Below are 19,784 nucleotides of genomic sequence, written 5' to 3'. Positions count from 1 at the left end.
GCACCCACGATGCCCGGGTGTTCCGGAACTCGGGCCTGTGCCGCTGGCTGGAGGCGGGGACCTACATCCCCCAGCGGGAGATCCCTCTGGGGGACACCACCATGCCCTTCTGCGTCATCGCAGATGCGGCCTACCCCCTCCGGCCGTGGCTCATGCGCCCCTACACGGGCCACCTCTCCGCCAGCCAGGAGCGCTTCAACGAGCGCCTGAACCGTTCACGTCAGGTGGTGGAGCGCTCATTTGGCCGCCTCAAGGGACGATGGCGATGTCTCCTCACCCGCCTGGATGCCAGCCCCAACAACATCCCCCAGATTGTGGGTGCCTGCTGCGCCCTGCACAACCTCGTGGAGAGCAAGGGGGAGAGCTTTCTTCAGGGCTGGGCTGCCGAGGCCGGCAGGACACACCTCCAGCCACCTGCTGCCCCCAGTCGGCAGGTGGACCCAGAGGGGACCCGGGTCTGGGAGGCCCTGCGGGCCCACTTCGATGACCAGGCCGCGGGGTGAACTCTGCCCAGGCCCCCTACTGCCCGCCCCTTCCTCCCCCACACTCCTGCCCCAACGCCCACACCACCATGGAGCACCCCACCGCCCCCCACCACTTGTCCAGGAGAAATGACAGCACGAACTTGTGGGTGAACGTTAATGTGTTTTTTGTTGTCTTCACGAATTTTTTTTTTTTTTAAATAAAAAAATATATGTATGTGAAACAGAAAGCAAAAAGGAGGGACAAACATTCAACAAAACCATGATGGACACAAATAAAACTATGTACAACAATAAAAAAATGAAAGCTCTGTGCGCCATCAAAAGAAAAACAAAAAGCAGGGAGGAGAACGGGGAGAACTATGTACAGGGGGGGACGGGGCAAACACCCACACCCCCCACCCAGTCCCCAAAGTCAGTCCAAGAAGTGGGGGGGGCCACGTCCCGGGCCCCTCGCCCCTAGAGCCCAGCAGTGGGCGTGCCCGGCCGGGAGCTGCGGCGGGCCTGCAGTCTGGTGCGCGGCTGGGTGGGAGCGGGCTCCACCGGAAGGTATCGGCGTCGGCAAGTCTCGGGTGGCTCCAGGGGTCCCTCGGCGCGGTGGCCCTCGCGGGGAGGTGGTGGGGCGACAGCAGACGGCCCGGCGACGGCTGGAGCAGCCGGTGGTGCGGCTGCAGGAGCGGGCATGGCGGGCGGTGGCATGGGCGGCGCGGCATGGGGGGCCAGGTAATCAACCAGGCGGTTGACGGTATCCAGCAAGGCCCCCCATGCCTCTCTACGCCAGGCCAGCGCCTGCTCCTGCAGCCGGAGGTGCTGCTCCGAGACCTCCAGCTGCCGGCGGAGGATGGCCAGCAGCTGGGGGTCTGTGGCCACCGCCGGTAGCAGGCGCGGGGTCCGCCGTCGGGCCCTCCGCGGGGCCGGTGGTTCCTTGGCCGAGGGGCTGCCCTGGAGCGAGGGTCCCGGAGGGGTCTCCAGGACGACCGATGCCTCACCGGCGCTCTCTTCCGGTCCTTCGGATGGTGCAGGTGCAGGTGCAGGACACAGGAGAGGAGGGGGGAAAGAAGAATGGAGACAGGCGTTAGTGTGGGCCCCGAGCCGTGGCCTTTGTCCCCCCCGCCCTGTGCTGCAGGTTCCCCATCCCCGTCCCCGGGAGATGCTGCTGTGATGGACGGGGTTCAGGGGTCCCCCTGCCCTGCAGCCCGTCCCCTGGTGGGAGCGACTCTCACTTCACCCCGCAGGGTCTGACAGCAGGAGAGGTTTCTTAGGCTACAGCTGTCCAGTTTCTGGCAGGAGTGACAGCACCAGCTGTCGGAAGAGACAGTCCTTCCAACCCGTCGTGGGGAGAAGACCCCAAGGGGGGTCCCTCTGCGATGCAGCTTTCCCCCTCCTCTGGCTGGCTGCCTAGCAGCTCTCCCTTCCCCTAGCCTCTACCTGTGACCCCCGCCCTCGCCCCACAATTCCAAGCCAGCTCGGCTCCTCCCTCCTGCTTGTTCAGGGCAGAGGTGTCACCTGCCAGCTGTAGCGCCAGGCTCCTCCTTTGGCCCTGGGAGCTCCTCGGCTCGGGTGGCTCCTATGTAGCCTGAGTCTCCCTTTGGCACTCCCCCCACTCCATCGCATGCTGCTGCTGCGGGGTGTCCCACCCCCTCCGCCCGGGGGCCCCTCGAGGTTCCGCTCCCCCCCTGGCCCGGGGATGGGGCATGGCACTGTCATGCAGGGTGGCGGGGGGCAGGGGCTGATGGCTGCAGTGCTGTGAGGGCCATGGCCCTGGTGCCCTTGGGGCCATGGCCATGTGAGCGTGTGGGGGGCCCTGGACACATCTCTGTTCCCCCCGCCCCTCAAGCCCCGGGGTGTCCACCCGAGAGGGGTACCTACCTGTGGGTCCGCTCCCACGGTCCGGAGATCCCCGGTGGTCGGAGGCCCTGCTGCTGCTCCGGGATGGCAGGAGGAGGATATGCAGGCTGGAATCGGTGGAGGAGGAGCCCCCCTCCTCCTCCTCCTCCTCCTCCTCCTCCTGCCGTGATGTCCCGGGGATGGCCTCCGGGGGGGTCCCTGGGGTGCGGGGCTTACCTCCGGGGCGGAGCCCGGCTGCAGGGCCTGCTCGGGCTCGTCAGCCGAGGTGTCAACGGTGGCCGGAGGGGAGGAGGTGTGCCGGGAGCCCAGGATGTCCCTGAGCTCCCTGTAAAAGGGGCAAGTGACGGGGGCGGCCCCAGATCGGCTGGCCGCATCCCGGGCGTAACCCTGCCGCAGCTCCTTGACCTTACTCCTAACGTGGTCAGGAGTGCGGGCAGGGTGACCCCAGGCAGCCAGGCCGTCGGCCAGCCGAGCGAACGCATCCGCGTTCCGTCTCTTGCTCCCCATTACCTGGAGCACCTCCTCCTCGCTCCAGAGCCCCAGCAGGTCCCGCAGCTCGGCCTCCGTCCAAGAGGGGCCCCGCTGCCGCTTCCCAGACTGCGTGGCCCTCTGGCTGGGCTGGCTGCCCTGGATGCCCTTGGGGAGGGTCCCCTGGGGGCGCTGGGAGGGCTGCTGGGCAGCCATGGCTGGTCTCAGGGGCTGAGGGCTGTGCAGGCTCAGGTGTGTGCAGGCACGAGCCTGCACGTTGCCTCAGCCTCCTGCAGTCAGGGCGGGGGAGGGGCCCTTTAAGGGGCCGCTCCACGCGGCCACCAGTGAGCTGCGGGGCTGGAGAGAGCGTCTCTCAACCCCGCAGCTGATGGCCGCCATGGAGGACCCGGCAATTTCGACGTTGCGGGACGCGGATCGTCTACACGGTCCCTACTTCGACGTTGAACGTCGAAGTAGGGCGCTATTCCTATCGCCTCATGAGGTTAGCGCCTTCGACGTCTCGCCGCCTAACGTCGAAGTTAACTTCGAAATAGCGCCCGACGCGTGTAGATGTTGCGGGCGCTATTTCGAAGTTGGTGCCGCTACTTCGAAGTAGCGTGCACGTGTAGATGCAGCTTTCCTCTCCCGGAAAACAAAAGGTGGCAAATAAAAGGGTTCAAGAGAGTGTGAAGCCTTAGAGAATATGGGAAGCTGAATTCTGGGGAGAGATAGCCTAGCTGAGCTGAAACAAAGGCAAAAGTAACAATCGAGCTCTGCTGCAGGACAGTGTACACTAGAGAACAGGGTAGCCCTGGATCTGAAGTTTGTAGTTGTACAGGTGATGCTGTAGTGGTAATCCACTGGTATTGGTGGTGGAATTTGCTCCCAGTGAACACCAGGTTCATCAGTTGCTCCATCAGCCACTGTTCCTTGTTGTTGTTGTTGAGGAATTGGGCTACTATTATCTCCCCCTGCTGTGTGTCCCATTCCGGCTTTGCCTTCTGGTACCGCAGGGGTCATCACTCCTGCAGAGCCTGTTGGTGAATACCTCATCCCTGTCCCTCTTCGTTTTCCTTTGCTGACTGAGAGTCCTGTCCCATAGAGACTGTGGGGGTGGGCTGGTTCAGCTGAGGTAGTATCGCCAGCCAAGAAGATGGCATAGTTTATTTTTATTCAGATAGATAAAAAGAAGCCCTCTGTTTCCACGCCTCAGTGAATCTCAGATGAGAATATGAGATTCACGTTGCTGATAAATCGGGAAGACACACCCTACAGTGGGTGTTTAGTCTTTAGTAAGAAATACCAAGCCAATAACAAAAGTGAAGCTAACAGATATTTTGGAACATAAGCTTTCGTGGGCAAAGACCCCCTTCAGGAGATGCTGTTGAATTCTGGGAGAGATAGGAAACCTAGCTGAGCTGAAACGAAGGCAAAGGTACCCATCGAGCTCTGCTGCAGGACGGTGTAGCCCTGCATTTGAAGTTTGTACTTGTGGAGGTGATCCTGCAGTGGTAATCGATGGGTACCTTTGCCTTCAAAAGCTCATGCTCCAAAATATCTGTTAGTCTGTAATGTGCCACTGGACTTCTTGTTTTTTTTGAAGACACGTGTTGACTCGGCCCCTTGCCTGATAAAAGTAAAGCCCTGTCTCACCACAGCTGCAAATTAGATATCAGAAATGCAGACTGTGTAGGTATCCCAGCCTTAGTGTCACCATTCAGTTACTAAAATTCATGATAAATGGCTAATTACAAGCATTTTAATCAAGTCAAGGTTTCTTCTGATCCCAAAGAACCAGCCACAAAGCAAGATCAATAGAAAACTCTGATCTGACCCAATATTCAGGAAATCTAATGGCGCTGACATAAGCTTTTTCTATGATTTATCCGGCAAACTAAGTACCCTTCAGTGGGCCATCAACTTGAACGTTCACAATGTGCCAAACAATTTGTATGGAACTTAAATTCTTCATTGTGTTATCACAGGAACAAACACATTTGAAATACAGACAAGTTACTTCTCCATTGACACCTGACAGACTTTGTTCAAGATTTTAGTCAATTTTATCAGGATAGTTGCAAGGCTATCTTACGTCATGTACTATATATTTTACAAACTTTGTGTGTCTGTCTTTCTGTCTATCAGTGTATCTGTGAAAGAATTCCTCACACACCATAGCCACGTCTACACGTGCACGCTACTTCGAAGTAGCAGCACTAACTTCGAAATAGCGCCCGTTGCGGCTACACGCGTCGGGTGCTATTTCGAAGTTAACTTCGACGTTAGGCGGCGAGACGTCGAAGTCGCTAACCTCGTGAGGGGATCGGAATAGCGCCCTACTTCGACGTTGAACGTCGAAGTAGGGACCGTGTAGACGTTCCGCGTCCCGCAACGTCGAAATTGCCGGGTCCTCCATGGCGGCCATCAGCTGGGGGGTTGAGAGACGCTCTCTCCAGCCCCTCAGCTCACTGGTGGCCGTGTGGAGTGGCCCCTTAAAGGTCCCCTCCCCCTCCCTTCCTGTGCAGCAAGCTGAGGGAAGTTGCAGGCTGCAGCCTGCACACGCGGCCAGCCTGCACCACCCTCAGCCCCCCACACAGCTGCGATGGCTGGCCGGCAGCCCCCCCAGCGCCCCCAGGGGACCCCCCCCAAGGGGAGCCAGGGCAGCCAGGCTGGCAAGCGGCAGCGGGGCCCCTCCTGGACGGAGGCCGAGCTGTGGGACCTGCTGGGGCTCTAGAGCTAGGAGGAGGTGCTCCAGGTAATGGGGAGCAAGAGGCGGAACGCGGATGAGTTCGCTCGGCTGGCCGACGGCCTGCCTGCCTGGGGTCACCCTGCCCGCACTCCTGACCACGTCAGGAGTAAGGTCAAGGAGCTGCAGCAGGGTTACTCCCGGGCCCGGGATGCGGCCAGCCGATCTGGGGCCGCCCCCGTCACTTGCCCCTTTTACAGGGAGCTCAGGGACATCCTGGGCTCCCGGCTCACCTCCTCCCTTCCGGCCACCCTTGACACCTCGGCCGACGAGCCCCAGCAGGCCCTGCAGATGGAGTCTGCCCCCGAGGCAAGCCCCGCACCCCGGGGGCCCCCCCCCGGAGGCCACCCCCAGGACATCGCGGCAGGAGGAGGAGGAGGAGGAGGAGGGGGGCTCCTCCTCCGCAGAATCCGGGCTGCAGATCCTCCTCCTGCCATCCCGGAGCAGCAGCAGGGCCTCCGCCCCCTGGGGATCTCCGGACCGTGGGAGCGGACCGACAGGTAGGTACCCCCCTCTGGTGGACACCCCTGGGCTTGAGGGGCGGGGGTAAGAGATATGTGTCCAGGGCCCCCCACATACTCACATGGCCATGGCCCCAAGGACACCAGGGCCATGGCACTCACAGCACTGCATCCATCAGCCCCTGCCCCCCCCACCCCGTATGACAGTGCCATACCCCATCCCCGGGCCAGGGGGGGAGCGGAACCTCGAGGGGCCGCCGGGCGGAGGGGGTGGGACACCCCGCAGCAGCAGCATGCGATGGAGTGGGGGGAGTGCCAAAGGGAGACTCAGGCTACATATGAGCCACCCGAGCCGAGGAGCTCCCAGGGCCAAAGGAGGATCCTGGCGCTACAGCTGGCAGGTGACACCTCTGCCATGAACAAACAGAAGGGAGGAGCCGAGCTGGCTTGGACTTGGGGGGCGAGGGCGGGGCCCACAGGTAGAGGCTAGAGGAAGGGAGAGCTGGAAGGCAGCCAGCCTGAGGAGGGGGAAAGCTGCATCCCAGAGGGGCACCCCTTGGGGTCTTCTCCCCACGACGGGTTGGAAGGACTGTCTCTTCCGACAGCTGGTGCTGTCACTCCTGCCAGAAACTGGGCATCTGTGGCCTAAGAAACCTCTCCTGCTGTCAGACCCTGCGGGGTGAAGTGAGAGTCGCTCCCACCAGGGGATGGGGTGCACAGCAGGGGGACCCCTGAAACCCATCCATCACAGCAGCATCTCCCGGAGATGGGGATGGGGAACTTGCAGCACAGGGCTGGGGGGACAAAGGCCATGGCTTGGGGCCCACACTAACGTCTGTCTCCATTCTTCTTCCCCCCTCCTCTCCTGTGTCCTGCACCTGCCCCATCAGAAGGACCGGAAGAGAGTGCCGGCGAGGCATCAGTCGTCCCGGAGAGCCGTCCGGGACCATCGCTCCAGGGCAGCCCCTCTGCGGAGGACCGACCGGCCCCACAGCGGGCTAGACGGCGGACCCTGCGCCACCAACCACCGATGGCGACGGACCCCCAGCTGCTGGCCATCCACCGTCGGCAGCTGGAGGTCGCGGAGCAGCACCTCCAGCTGAAGGAGCCGGCGCTGGCCTGGCGTCAGGAGGCATGGGGGGCCTACATGGAGACATATAACCGCTTGGTGGACTACCTGGCCCCCCATGCCGCGCCGGCCGCCACATCGCCCACCCTGCCTGCTCCTGCAGCCCCACCACCAGCTGCTCCGCCCGTCGCCGTCCTGTCCGCCGTCCCCCCGCCACCCACCGGCGAGGGCCGGAGCTCCGAGGGACCCCTGGAGCCACCTGACACTCGCCGGCCACCATACCTTCCGGTCCAGCCTGCTCCCACCCAGCCACGGACCAGGCTGCGACCACGGCAGGGCTCCCGGCCACCAATGCCTGGTGCCGGGCTATAGGGGCGAGGGGCCCGGGACATGGCCCCCCCCCTTGTATATAGTTGGACCCTGTTCTTTTCGGCCCCCGGTTTGCCCCGTCCCCCCCATGTAAATAGTTCTCCCCTTTATCCTCCCTGGTTTTCTTTTTATTATTGAGGACTGTTGTTTCTTTGTATTGTTTTATTTTTGTACATATTGCTTTTGTTCAACATGTTTGTACATAGATTTTGGTTTTTGGTTCAAATATTTATTTACAGTTCCAAAAAAAAGGTTTGGAAAGAAAAAAAAAAGTTTAAGTTCAGCCACAAGTGCGTGCTGTCATTTGTCCAGGACAAGTGGGAGGGGGGTGCGGTGGGGTGCTCCATGGTGTAGGCGTTGGGGCAGGAGTGTGGTGGAGGAAGGGGCGGGCAGTAGGGGGCCTGGGCAGAGTTCACCCCGTGGCCTGTTCATCAAAGTGGGCCCGCAGGGCCTCCCGGACCCGGGTCCCCTCAGGGTCCACCTGCCGACTGGGGGCAGCAGGTGGCTGGACGTCTGCCCTGCTGGCCTCCGCAGCCCAGCCCTGGAAAAAGGTGTCCCCCTTGCTCTCTACCAAATTGTGCAGGGTGCAGCAGGCACCCACAATCTGGGGGATGTTGTTGGGGCCCGCATCCAGGAGGGTCAGGAGACATCTCCAGCGTCCCTTCAGGCGGCCAAATGAGCGCTCCACCACCTGGTGCGCATGGTTCAGGCGCTGGTTGAAGCGCTCCTGGCTAGCGGAGAGATGACCCGTGTAGGGGTGCATGAGCCACGGCCAGAGGGGGTAGGCCGCATCTGCGATGACGCAGAAGGGCATGGTGGTGTCCCCCAGAGGGATCTCCCACTGGGGGATGTAGGTCCCCGCCTCCAGCCGGTGGCATAGGCCCGAGTTCCGGAAAACCCGGGCGTCGTGGGTGCTGCCAGGCCAGCCCACATAAATGTCCTGGAAACGTCCCCGGCTGTCTACCAAGGCCTGGAGGACGACAGAATGGTAGCCCTTTCGATTCAGGTATCGTCCTCCACTGTGATGCAGGGCACGGATGGGGATGTGAGTCCCATCCAGAGCCCTGAAGCAGTTGGGGAAGCCCAGGGTGGAAAAGGCAGCGATGGTGGCATCTGGGTCCCCCAGCCTCACAAGCCTGTGCAGGAGCATGGCGTTGATGGCACGCACAACCTGCAGAGAAAGCACACGGGAAAGCACCAATGAGGAGTGAGCAGGGTGTGAGTGGCCCTGCCCTGCCCTGCCCTCCCCTGTCCTGGCCCCCCTGCCCTGCCCTGCCCTGCCCTGCCCTGCCCTGGCCCCCCTGCCCTGCCCTGACCTCCCCTGCCCTGCCCTGCCCTCCCCTGCCCTGGCCTCCCCTGCCCTGCCCTGCCCTCCCCCCATGGGTTCGCTTACCTCCATGAAGACAGCCCCGACGGTGGCCTTGCTTACACCAAACTGCTGGCCCACGGATCGGTAGCTGTCGGGAGTGGCCAGCTTCCAGACAGCGATGCCGACCTGCTTCTGCACTGTGAGGGCACGTCGCATGGCGGTGTCCTGGTGCCTGAGTGCGGGGGTGAGCCACTGGCACAGCTCCAGAAATGTCTGCCAGCTCATCCTGAAGTTCCTGAGCCAGCGGTCGTCGTCCCACTCCCCAAGCACCAGCCGCTCCCACAAGTCGGTGCTGGTGGGGTAGCTCCACAGCCGCCGGCGTGTGAGGCGGGGGGGTGGGGTGCTGCAGGGGTAGGGGTTGAGCCCTGCTGCCCTGGGGGCATCTCCTCCTCTGGGGCAAGGAGGTGCTCAGCTGCCTCCCGCATGGCACGGAGCAGGGCAAGCCCTGCTCCTGCCGGGAGGGCTGGGTGGACCTCTAGCTGCTGCTGCTGCTGCTGGGGGTCCATAACTGTGGCGCCCGGGGTCTGTGTTCCTATGGCTCCTCAGACCGTGTGCTGTGCAGGCTGAGTGTGTCTGGGAGGGGCCCTTTAAGGGAGCGGCTAGCTGTTGCCCCGGAAGCGCTAGTCCGTCCGGTGACCCTGTCTGCAGCTGTGCCTGGCATCCCTATTTCGATGTGTGCTATTTGAGTGTGTAGACGTTCCCTCGCGCGCCTATTTCGACGTTGGGCTGCGCAACGTCAAAGTTCAACATTGACGTTGCCGGCCCTGGAGGACGTGTAGACGCTATTCATCGAAATAGCCTATTTCGATGTCGCTACTTCGAAATTAGCTACTTCGATGTAGCATGCACGTGTAGACGTAGCCCATAAGAGCTAGGACCACCAATTTTGATATGCAGCTTCCTCTTATCATAGCTTCAAGCAAGGTAAGGGTTTGGTTGTGGCAGGGTAATGGGATGTAACTGAAGTTCAACTGCATCTCTTAAAATGGAAAGGGAGGTGTTTGGTAGTGGAGACCATTATAACTGTACAATGACCATGGGAGCTGGGTTAAGCGCAACAGCAAGAGGCCAGCGATGGGGATCATGATAGCCATAAGCCCCCTAGGCCAGCAGGGGGCAAGAGTCTGGAAAGGGATTTTTACAAACTATGGCTACGTCTACACGTGCACCCTACATCGAAGTAGCTTATTTCGATGTTGCAACATCGAAATAGGCTATTTCGACGAATAGCGTCTACACGTCCTCCAGGGCCGGCAACATCGATGTTCAACTTCGACGTTGCGCAGCCCGACATCGAAATAGGCGCAGTGAGGGAACGTCTACACGCCAAAGTACCCAACATCGAAATAGGGATGCCAGGCACAGCTGCACACAGGGTCACAGGGCAGGCTAGCGCTTCCGGGGCAACAGCTAGCCGCTCCCTTAAAGGGCCCCTCCCACATACACTCAGCCTGCACAGCACGCGGTCTGACGAGCCAGATAGGCACACAGACCCCGAGCGCCGCAGTTATGGACCCCCAGCAGCAGAAGCCGCAGCAGCAGCCGCAGCAGCAGCAGCTTGAGGTCCAGCCAGCCCTCCTGGCAGGAGCAGGGCTTGCCCTGGCTCTTGCCATGTTGGGGGCAGCTGAGCACCTTCCTGCCCCAGGGGAGGAGATGCCCCCGGGGCAGCAGGGCTTAGCCCTTCCCCCTGCAGCACCCCGCCCCACCCCCCGCCTCACACGCCGGCGGCTGTGGAGCCACCCCACCAGCACCGACTGGTGGGAGCGCCTGGTGCTTGGGGAGTGGGACGACGAGCACTGGGTCCGCAACTTCAGGATGACCCGACAGACATTCCTGGAGCTGTGCCAGTGGCTCAGCCCCGCACTCCGGCACCGGGACACTGCCATGCGGCGTGCCCTCAGCGTGGAGAAACGGGTCGGCATCGCTGTCTGGAAGCTGGCCACTCCGGACAGCTACCGATCCGTGGGGCAGCAGTTTGGCGTCGGAAAGGCCACCGTCGGGGCTGTGTTCATGGAGGTAAGAGAACCCACAGGGGGAGGCCAGGCCAGGCCAGGGGGGCCAGGGCAGGGCAGGGCAGGCCAGGGGGGCCAGGGCACAGCAGGGGGGCCAGGGCACAGCAGGGCAGGGCAGGCCAGGGGGGCCAGGGCACAGCAGGGGGGCCAGGGCAGAGCAGAGCAGGGCACAGCAGGGGGGCCAGGGCAGAGCAGAGCAGAGCAGGGCAGGCCAGGGGGGCCAGGGCACAGCAGGGGGGCCAGGGCAGAGCAGAGCAGGGCACAGCAGGGGGGCCAGGGCAGAGCAGAGCAGGGCACAGCAGGGGGGCCAGGGCAGAGCAGAGCAGAGCAGGGCAGGCCAGGGGGGCCAGGGCACAGCAGGGGGGCCAGGGCAGAGCAGAGCAGAGCAGAGCAGGGCAGGCCAGGGGGGCCAGGGCACAGCAGGGGGGCCAGGGCAGAGCAGAGCAGGGCACAGCAGGGGGGCCAGGGCAGAGCAGGGCAGGGCAGGCCAGGGGGGCCAGGGCACAGCAGGGCGGCCAGGGCAGAGCAGGGCAGGGCCATGCACACCCTGCTCACCCCTCATTGAGGCTGTCCCATGTGCTTTCCCTGCAGGTCGTGCGTGCCATCAACTCCATGCTCCTGCACAGACTCGTGAGGATGGGGGACCCAGATGCCACCATTGCCGCCTTTGCCACCCTGGGCTTCCCCAACTGCTTCGGGGCTCTGGATGGGACCCACATCCCCATCCGCGCCCCGGACCACAGCGGAGGCCGATACGTGAACCGCAAGGGCTACCATTCCGTCGTCCTGCAGGCCTTGGTGGACAGCCGTGGACGGTTCCAGGACATTTACGTGGGCTGGCCTGGCAGCACCCACGACGCCCGGGTCTTCCGCAACTCGGGCCTGTGCCGCCGGCTGGAGGCGGGGACCTACATCCCCCAGCGGGAGATCCCTCTGGGGGACACCACCATGCCCTTCTGCATGATTGCGGATGCGGCCTACCCCCTCCGGCCGTGGCTTATGCGCCCCTACACGGGCCACCTCGCCGCCAGCCAGGAGCGCTTCAATGAGCGCCTGAACCGTGCGCGCCAGGTGGTGGAGCGCACCTTCGGCCGCCTGAAGGGACGATGGAGATGTCTCCTCACCCGCCTGGATGCCAGCCCCACCAACATCCCCCAGATTGTGGGTGCCTGCTGCGCCCTGCACAACCTGGTTGAGAGCAAGGGGGAGACCTTCCTTCAGGGCTGGGCCGCCGAAGCCAGCAGGGCCCACGTCCAGCCACCTGCTGCCCCCAGTCGACAGGTGGACCCAGAGGGGACCCGGGTCCGGGAGGCCCTGCGGGCCCACTTTGACAACCAGGCCGCAGGGTGAACTCTGGCCAGGTCCCCGACTGCCCGCCCCTTCCTCCCCCACACTCCTGCCTCAACGCCCACACCACCATGGAGCACCCCACCGCCCCCCCCCCCCCTTGTCCAGGAGAAATGACAACACAAACTTGTGGGTGAACGTATTTTTTTTTGGGGGTCTTCACGAATTTTTTTGTTTTTAAATAAAAAAATATATGTATGTGAAACAGAAACCAAAAAGGAGGAACAAACATTCAACAAAACCAAGATGGGCACAAATAAAACTATGTACAACAATAAAAAAATGAAAGGTCTGTGCGCCATCCAAAGAAAAACAAAAAGCAGGGAGGAGAACGGGGAGAACTATGTACAGGGGGGACGGGGCAAACCGGGGAAACACCCACCCCCCCCACCCCCCACCCAGTCCCCAAAGTCAAAGAAGGGGGGGGGGCCACGTCCCGGGCCCCTCGCCCCTAGAGCCCAGCGGTGGGCGTGCTCGGCCGGGAGCTGCGGCGGGCCTGCAGTCTGGTGCGCGGCTGGGTGGGAGCGGGCTCCACTGGCAGCTATCGGCGCCGGCGAGTCTCGGGTGGCTCCAGGGGTCCCTCGGCGCGGTGGCCCTCGCGGGGAGGTGGTGGGGCGACGGCGGACGGGCCGGCGGCGGCTGCAGCAGCTGGAGGTGGGGCTGCAGGAGCGGCCCTGGCGGGCGGTGGCGCGGCCGGCGCGGCATGGGAGGCCAGGAAATCAACCAGGTGGTTGACTGTGTCCACCAGGGTCCCCCATGCCTCGCGGCGCCAGGCCAGCGCCTGCTCCTGCAGCCGGATGTACTGGCGGGACACCTCCAGCTGCTGCTCCGACACCTCCAGCTGCCGGCGATGGATGGCCAGCAGCTGGGGGTCTGTGGCCACCGCCGGCAGTAGGCGCGGGGTCCGCCGTCTTGCCCTCCGCGGGGCCGGTGGTTCCTCGGCCGAGGGGCTTCCCTGGAGCGAGGGTCCCGGAGGAGTCTCCGGGACGACCGACGCCTCGCCGGCGCTCTCGTCCGGTCCTTCGGATGGTGCCGGTGCAGGTGCAGGACACAGGAGAGGAGGGGGGAAAGAAGAATGGAGACAGGCGTTAGTGTGGTCCCCGAGCCGTGGCCTTTGTCCGCCCCGCCGTGCTGCAGGTTCCCCATCCCCGTCCCCGGGAGATGCTGCTGTGATGGATGGGGTTCAGGGGTCCCCCTGCCCTGCAGCCCGTCCCCTGGTGGGAGCGACTCTCACTTCAGCCCACAGGGTCTGAGAGCAGGAGAGGTTTCTTAGGCCACAGATGCCCAGTTTCTGGCAGGAGTGACAGCACCAGCTGTCGGAAGAGACAGTCCTTCCAACTCGTCGTGGGGAGAAGACCCCAAGGGGGTCCCCTCTGCGATGCAGCTTTCCCCCTCCTCTGGCTGGCTGCCTACCAGCTCTCGCTTCCCCTAGCCTCTACCTGTGGCCCCCGCCCTCGCCCCCCAATTCCAAGCCAGCTCGGCTCCTCCCTCCTGTTTGTTCAGGGCAGAGGTGTCACCTGCCAGCTGTAGCGCCAGGCTCCTCCTTTGGCCCTGGGAGCTCCTCGGCTCGGGTGGCTCATCTGTAGCCTGGGTCTCCCTTTGGCACTCCCCCCACTCCATCGCCTGCTGCTGGTGCTGCGGGGTGTCCCACCCCCTCCGCCCGGGGGCCCCTCGAGGTTCCGCTCCCCCCTGGCCTGGGGATGGGGCATGGCACTGTCATGCAGGGTGGCGGGGGGCAGGGGCTGCTGGCTGCAGTGCGGTGAGGGCCCTGTCCCTGGTGTCCTTGGGGCCATGGCCATGTGAGCGTGTGGGGGGCCCTGGACACATCTCTGTTCCCCCCGCCCCTCCAGCCCCGGGGTATCCACCAGAGAGGGGTACCTACCTGTGGGTCCGCTCCCACGGTCCGGAGATCCCCGGGGGTCGGAGGCCCTGCTGCTGCTCCGGGATGGCAGGAGGAGGATCTGCAGGCTGGAATCAGTGGAGGAGGAGCCCCCCTCCTCCTCCTCCTCCTCCTCCTGCCGCGATGTCCCGGGGATGGCCTCCGGGGGGGACCCCCGGGGTGTGGGGCTTACCTCCGGGCCGGAGCCCGGCTGCAGGGCCTGCTGGGGCTCGTCAGCCGAGGTGTCAAGGGTGGCCAGCGGGGGGGAGGTGTGCCGGGAGCCCAGGATGTCCCTGAGCTCCCTGTAAAAGGGGCAAGTGACTGGGGCGGCCCCAGATCGGCTGGCCGCATCCCGGGCCCGGGAGTAACCCTGCCGCAGCTCCTTGACCTTGCTGCGCACATGGTCAGGAGTGCGGGCAGGGTGACCCCGGGCAGCCAGGCCATCGGCCAGCCGAGCGAACGCATCCGCGTTCCGTCTCTTGCTCCCCATTACCTGGAGCACCTCCTCCTCGCTCCAGAGCCCCAGCAGGTCCCGCAGCTCGGCCTCCGTCCAGGAGGGGCCCCGCTGCCGCTTCCCAGACTGCGTGGCCCTCCGGCTGGGCTGGCTGCCCTGGCTGCCCTTGGGGGGGGTCCCCTGGGGGCGCTGGGGGGGCTGCTGGGCAGCCATGGCTGCTGCAGGGGCTGAGGGATGTGCAGGCTCGCCGCCGCGTGTGCAGGCAGGAGCCTGCACGTTCCCTCAGCCTCCTGCAGTCAGGGCGGGGGAGGGGCCCTTTAAGGGGCCGCTCCACGCGGCCACCAGTGAGCTGCGGGGCTGGCGAGAGCGTCTCGCAACCCCCCAGCTGATGGGCGCCATGGAGGACCCGTCAATTTCGACGTTGCGGGACGCGGATCGTCTACACTGTCCCTACTTCGACGTTGAACGTCGAAGTAGGGCGCTATTCCCATCCGCTCATGGGGTTAGCGACTTCGACGTCTCGCCGCCTAACGTCGAAGTTAACTTCGAAATAGCGCCCGACGCGTGTAGACGTGACGGGCGCTATTTCGAAGTTGGTGCCGCTACTTCGAAGTAGCGTGCACGTGTAGACGCAGCTTATATGTTACACAGAGTTTGTATGTCTGTTTGTCTGAGTCTCTTGGCCAGCCAGGGGACATGCGCCCCTTCCCTGGATATGCCCAACTCAGTTGCTCTGGAGAGGCACTTCACCACCATCCCAAGCTGCTGTGGTGAGAGAGAGCTGGGTTTGTCCTCTCTGCCTGCGACAGCCACCTTACTAAAGCCCTCATCCCCAGCCCCACTCAGAACAATGTTCTGTGTGAAGAAGAACACAATTTATTTGATTTAAGGACCTGAAATTGACCTGTGGTGAATTACTCATTCTTTTGGGACTGGGAGTGAGACACGTATCCTTTCAAAGGGATGGAAGTTTTAGTCTGCATCTTCAAAAATTACAAGCATTCCTGTGACACCTTGAAGACTAGTGTATTTGTTAAGATGCACTTTTTTTTGGACAAAACCCAGGTGAAAAACGGAGATTAAAAACAGAACCCAGGACTTATGTTCCTTGGAAGGGTGTGGGGTGAAAGGATAAAACGTGTTACCTGTCTCTGATAGGACCAGTTCATGAAGCAAATTGGGTAGGATGTGTCCCATGCCTGAGACTATCAAAAGTGGGGAAATTGCCCTTGTAATGCATAAGATAGGTAAGATCCCTTTTCAGGCCAAGGTTGACAGTGTGAAATTTGCAAATGAATCCCCATTCAGATGTCTCCCTCTCTAATCTGGTGGTAAAATTCTTTTGTAGAAGAACGGTGACTTTTAAATCCCTTTTTGATTGTTCAGGGAGGTTAAGTGTGTTCACATTCCTGATGTTGGATTTATGTCCATTCCTCCATTGGTGTAGGGGGTGCCTGGATTGGTAAATGTGCATGCGAGAGGGGCATTGCTGGCACATGATGGTGTATGTCACATTATTCAATGTGGAGGTGTATGAGCCCCTCATGATGTATCTGATTGGTTAAGGCTGTGTGATGATGTTGCTTGTATAGGTAAGTGGACAGAGCTAGCAATGGGGTTTGTTGCAGGTACAGGTTCCTGGGTTGATGTTTCTGTGGTGTGATCGGTGGTTGGGCAGCTGCCTGCTGGAGAGGACTGGCCTGTTACTCAAGGCTTGTAAGACTGATGGATAATTTTCCAGCATAGATTGTAGACAATCAGTGATGTGATGGAGGGGTTTAAGCTGTGGACTGTAGGTGATGACAAGCTCGTTCTGCTATTTTACTTGTTGGGCCTATCATGAAGTAGGTGACTTCTGGGTATTCATCTGGCCCTGTCAATTCTTTTTCTTACTTTCTGGATGGGCAATTAAGTTTTAGGAATGCTTGATAAACTTTCTATGGGTGTTTGTCAGTGTAACTGGAGCAGATTCAGTTGTATCTCAGGATTTAATGTAGACAATGGGTCATGTGATGCGAGCTGGATGGAAGTTGGAGGCGTGTCTGTAGGAATAATGTCAGTAGGTTTCTGGAATATAATGGAATTTATGTGACCATCATTGATTTTTATTGTAGTATCCAGGAAGTGGATCTCTTGTGTGGACTGGTCCAGGCTGAGGCTGACAGTGGGGTGGAAACTGTGGGTCTACAAGGGTCTCCTTATCTGGGGTCCATATGAAGAGGAAGTCATCAATATAGCACTGCTCTTGGGCTTGGCCACTCCAGAGGAGGGATGGGACTGCCCTTGCACTCACTGAAAGTGAAAGCAAAGGGTGGGGGTGGGAGTGAGCACTGGGTGGGGGCTGCCTGTGACCCTTCATGCACCCTGCACACTTTATTCAAAGAACTAGATATAAATAAGGTTGCAGACAGTTTCGAACAGAAGGTTACAATGAGACAAAATGTCTACCAATGTTCTACCAAATTTGGTTTTTGTCTTGGCAGAAATATTCATCTTATATATTGCTTGCTAATAGGGAATTCTTCTCACCATGTGTGTAATTATATATGTGGCTTGACTTCAATCCTTCTACTCTGGGTGGAGCACAGACCATTGACAAGTCTCCTCCATTTCTAGATGACCCCAGAGGTGTCCCAATTGTTGTCCTTCAATATCTGTAGATCTTCTCCACGTTGTACGAGGCCTTCCTCTTCTGTGTTTTCTTTGAGCATGGATGTGAGCTGTTGAGGGACTATGCTGGAAGATGGTTTTCTGAGAGTGTGGCCTAGCCAACCCCACTTCCTTCTCTTGATTTGAACATCAAATGGTCCCTGTCCTGCTCTGTTCCAAAGCTCCTCATTTGTGACCAGGCACTTTTATGAATGTCTGCAGTTTGTAATTGGAAGACGTTTTAGTGTGCCAGCTCTTGCATGCCTCTTGGTGGTCACTCGATAAGGAGCAGGACGTCTTCATGTCACCCACCTGTTTGTGAGTCTTGTAATGGCTGATCACCCTGATTCTGGGGCCCCAGGTCTTATCACTGAAGGGGCAGGTGTTATAGCTTGGGGAGTTGAGGCTCAGGTCTCACTTGGATAGAAGATCACGTTCTTCACATTTGGGTTGAAGGTTATCAGTATTTTCTCAGCAGATGTTTTGTGTGACCTCCATATGGGATGAAGAGTCTTGATTGCAGCTGTTGCTTTCCCTATTCTGGTGTTGATATCACTGTCTGTTCCTCTGTCTCTGCCCATAATTCTCTCCGAGTAGGTGAACTGCTCTATATCTTCCCGGTCATCCCCTCCCAGTGCGATGGTGGTGCTGTTGGATTAGGTGATCCTCATTGTCTTGGTCTTTCCCTTGTTGATTGGCAGTCTGGTAAGTGAGGCAGTTTTGTCTAGTGTTGCAACCTTTTCCTCCACACTTTCATGTTAATGTGAAACGAGGGCGACATTTTCAGCAAAATCAATGTCCTCTTACAGTTTGTAAAGTGGCCACTGAATTCGCCATTGATGGCCATCTGTTGTCCTGGGACAATTTCCCCTTTATGCACCTGGATTCAGAGTGAGTTTTGAATCTGAATTCACTTCAGGAAGAAAATTTTGTTAATACCACAATGTTCTCTTGCTGCTGTCTCCTTCTACCACGTGCCTGACAGAACATTCGGTGTAAACTCAGTTCCCTCAGTTCCCTTTCAAACCCACACCTATGCTCAGAGGTGGTCCATCCTTGTCTCTTGGTTTGTTTAATCTGAGCCTCTCTCCATGATCAACAATGTAAAAAAACCTCCAGTGGGAGCAAGACTTTCATAAGGAGTTTAATCTATCAGATACAAATTCAAGATGAAGAGATTACAGCAATAAAAAGGAGAAGACTTACACACACCAAACAATGGTAAAGTATACAAAGGTAAAAACTTGTCCCAGTAACTTTTGTATTTCCCTGAAGCTTCACAAAAATCTTTGAAAAACACCTGCTTTGTCTATCTACCAGGCAGGTCCTGGCTCTGGGCCACCATAGCAGAGGAAACATTGCAAAAGAAAGTGGCAAAGCATTTCTATCATCAGAAGGTTATTTTCTGCGATGAAATGGTTCTGATACTGATCCTCCAGAGTCACCGTGTCCCACATCATCATAACCTATATCTTCAGGAGGCAGGAGTGGGGTTTCCTTCTCCGTCCCAGAGACACCTCCACTCCTTAGCGAGTGCAGACTCCAACCTGAAAATACCAAGGAAGACGCATGCGGTTAGGAGAACGGTTCTGTGGGTAAGTCCAGCTGCAGACACAGGTGGAGTGCTCTGTACAGAAGAGAGTCTGACAGTGGGTCTGTCCCACGAAAGCTCACCTAATAAACTATTTTGCTAGTCTTTAAAGTGCTACTTGACTGCTTTTTGTTTTTATTTGATTGCCCCGCTTTGTTATCTTGCAGCCACGCAAGGAATTGAACCTAGAAGCTGAGGGAAATTCTGGTATCTTGCTGGCTTGACAAGACACAGCAGGGCCCTGATTTTCCTCTCTCGATTCCCGGAAGCCTCTTCTTTGAGGGAAGGAAGAGTGGGGAGAAGGAGAGTTTTTCACAGGAAGTGGTTCGACCAGGGCTGTTCCTGTGCTGTGTAGTCCAGATTTCAGCCACCCCGTTCTGTAGAAATGCAGGGAAGTACAAACTCACCTGTCTGTGAGTCCCTGTTCCTGCTACTCTCTTCCCTGCCTTCTTCATCATTCTTCCCCCAAACAAGGTCATCGTCATGGACAGACACTTCTCTGGCATCATCATACCCATCCCCTGGGGCATCTGCAGACAGGGCAGGGGCATCTGGTGGGAAGACAAGAAGTGAGTATTAACAGAAAATTCTCATTAAGGAAAGAATCAAAGGGTAAGTAGCAGACACACCAGCTATACTGTCCATGGGAATCTCCCAGCATTTTAGCCCTCAGGGCGATGAGAGGAGCCTTCCTCAGCAAGCCTCAGACTGTGGGATTTCACACACCGATTTGGGTCATTTCTGTAGCTGGCCAATGGGATCTTCAAGCTCCGAAGTGAACAGCTGGAGGGAGAGTTCTGGGAAGAACTGACAGGGACCTAGTCCAGAGGGACGGCTGCACAGGAGCTCTGTTACCAGCAACTCAAGTGTAAAGGATTGGGAGCTGTCCAGAGTTTGTCCCTGATTTCCTAAACCTCCCATAGCTCTACATGATTTCAGTGTGTTCCCTCAGTCTCCATTGCACTCACACTGCTGGGAGCTGAGCCAGCTAATAAGAGAGGGACTCTTGGGTGTAACATCTCTATGTCCCACCCACCCCG

At 59.4% G+C, this 19,784-nt stretch overlaps 1 protein-coding gene across 1 annotated transcript in view; it reads right to left on the bottom strand.

Moving 5' to 3' along the window:
- Window positions 1-18,551: 18,551 nt before the first annotated feature.
- LOC142013733 (scavenger receptor cysteine-rich type 1 protein M130-like) overlaps window positions 18,552-19,784 on the bottom strand; it is a 114,325-nt gene continuing 113,092 nt past the window's right edge. The window contains exons 28-29 of the mRNA XM_074995542.1: window positions 19,152-19,295; window positions 18,552-18,700 (exon numbers count right to left, since the gene is read on the bottom strand). Coding sequence (XP_074851643.1) covers window positions 18,552-18,700; window positions 19,152-19,295 — 293 coding nt within the window. The remainder of the gene's footprint in view (window positions 18,701-19,151; window positions 19,296-19,784) is intronic.

Source organism: Carettochelys insculpta, chromosome 1 (assembly GCF_033958435.1).
Source record: "Carettochelys insculpta isolate YL-2023 chromosome 1, ASM3395843v1, whole genome shotgun sequence".
NCBI lineage: Eukaryota > Metazoa > Chordata > Testudines > Carettochelyidae > Carettochelys > Carettochelys insculpta.
Note: the sequence above shows the minus strand (reverse complement) of the source record. Positions and strands in the feature narration are given on the sequence as shown.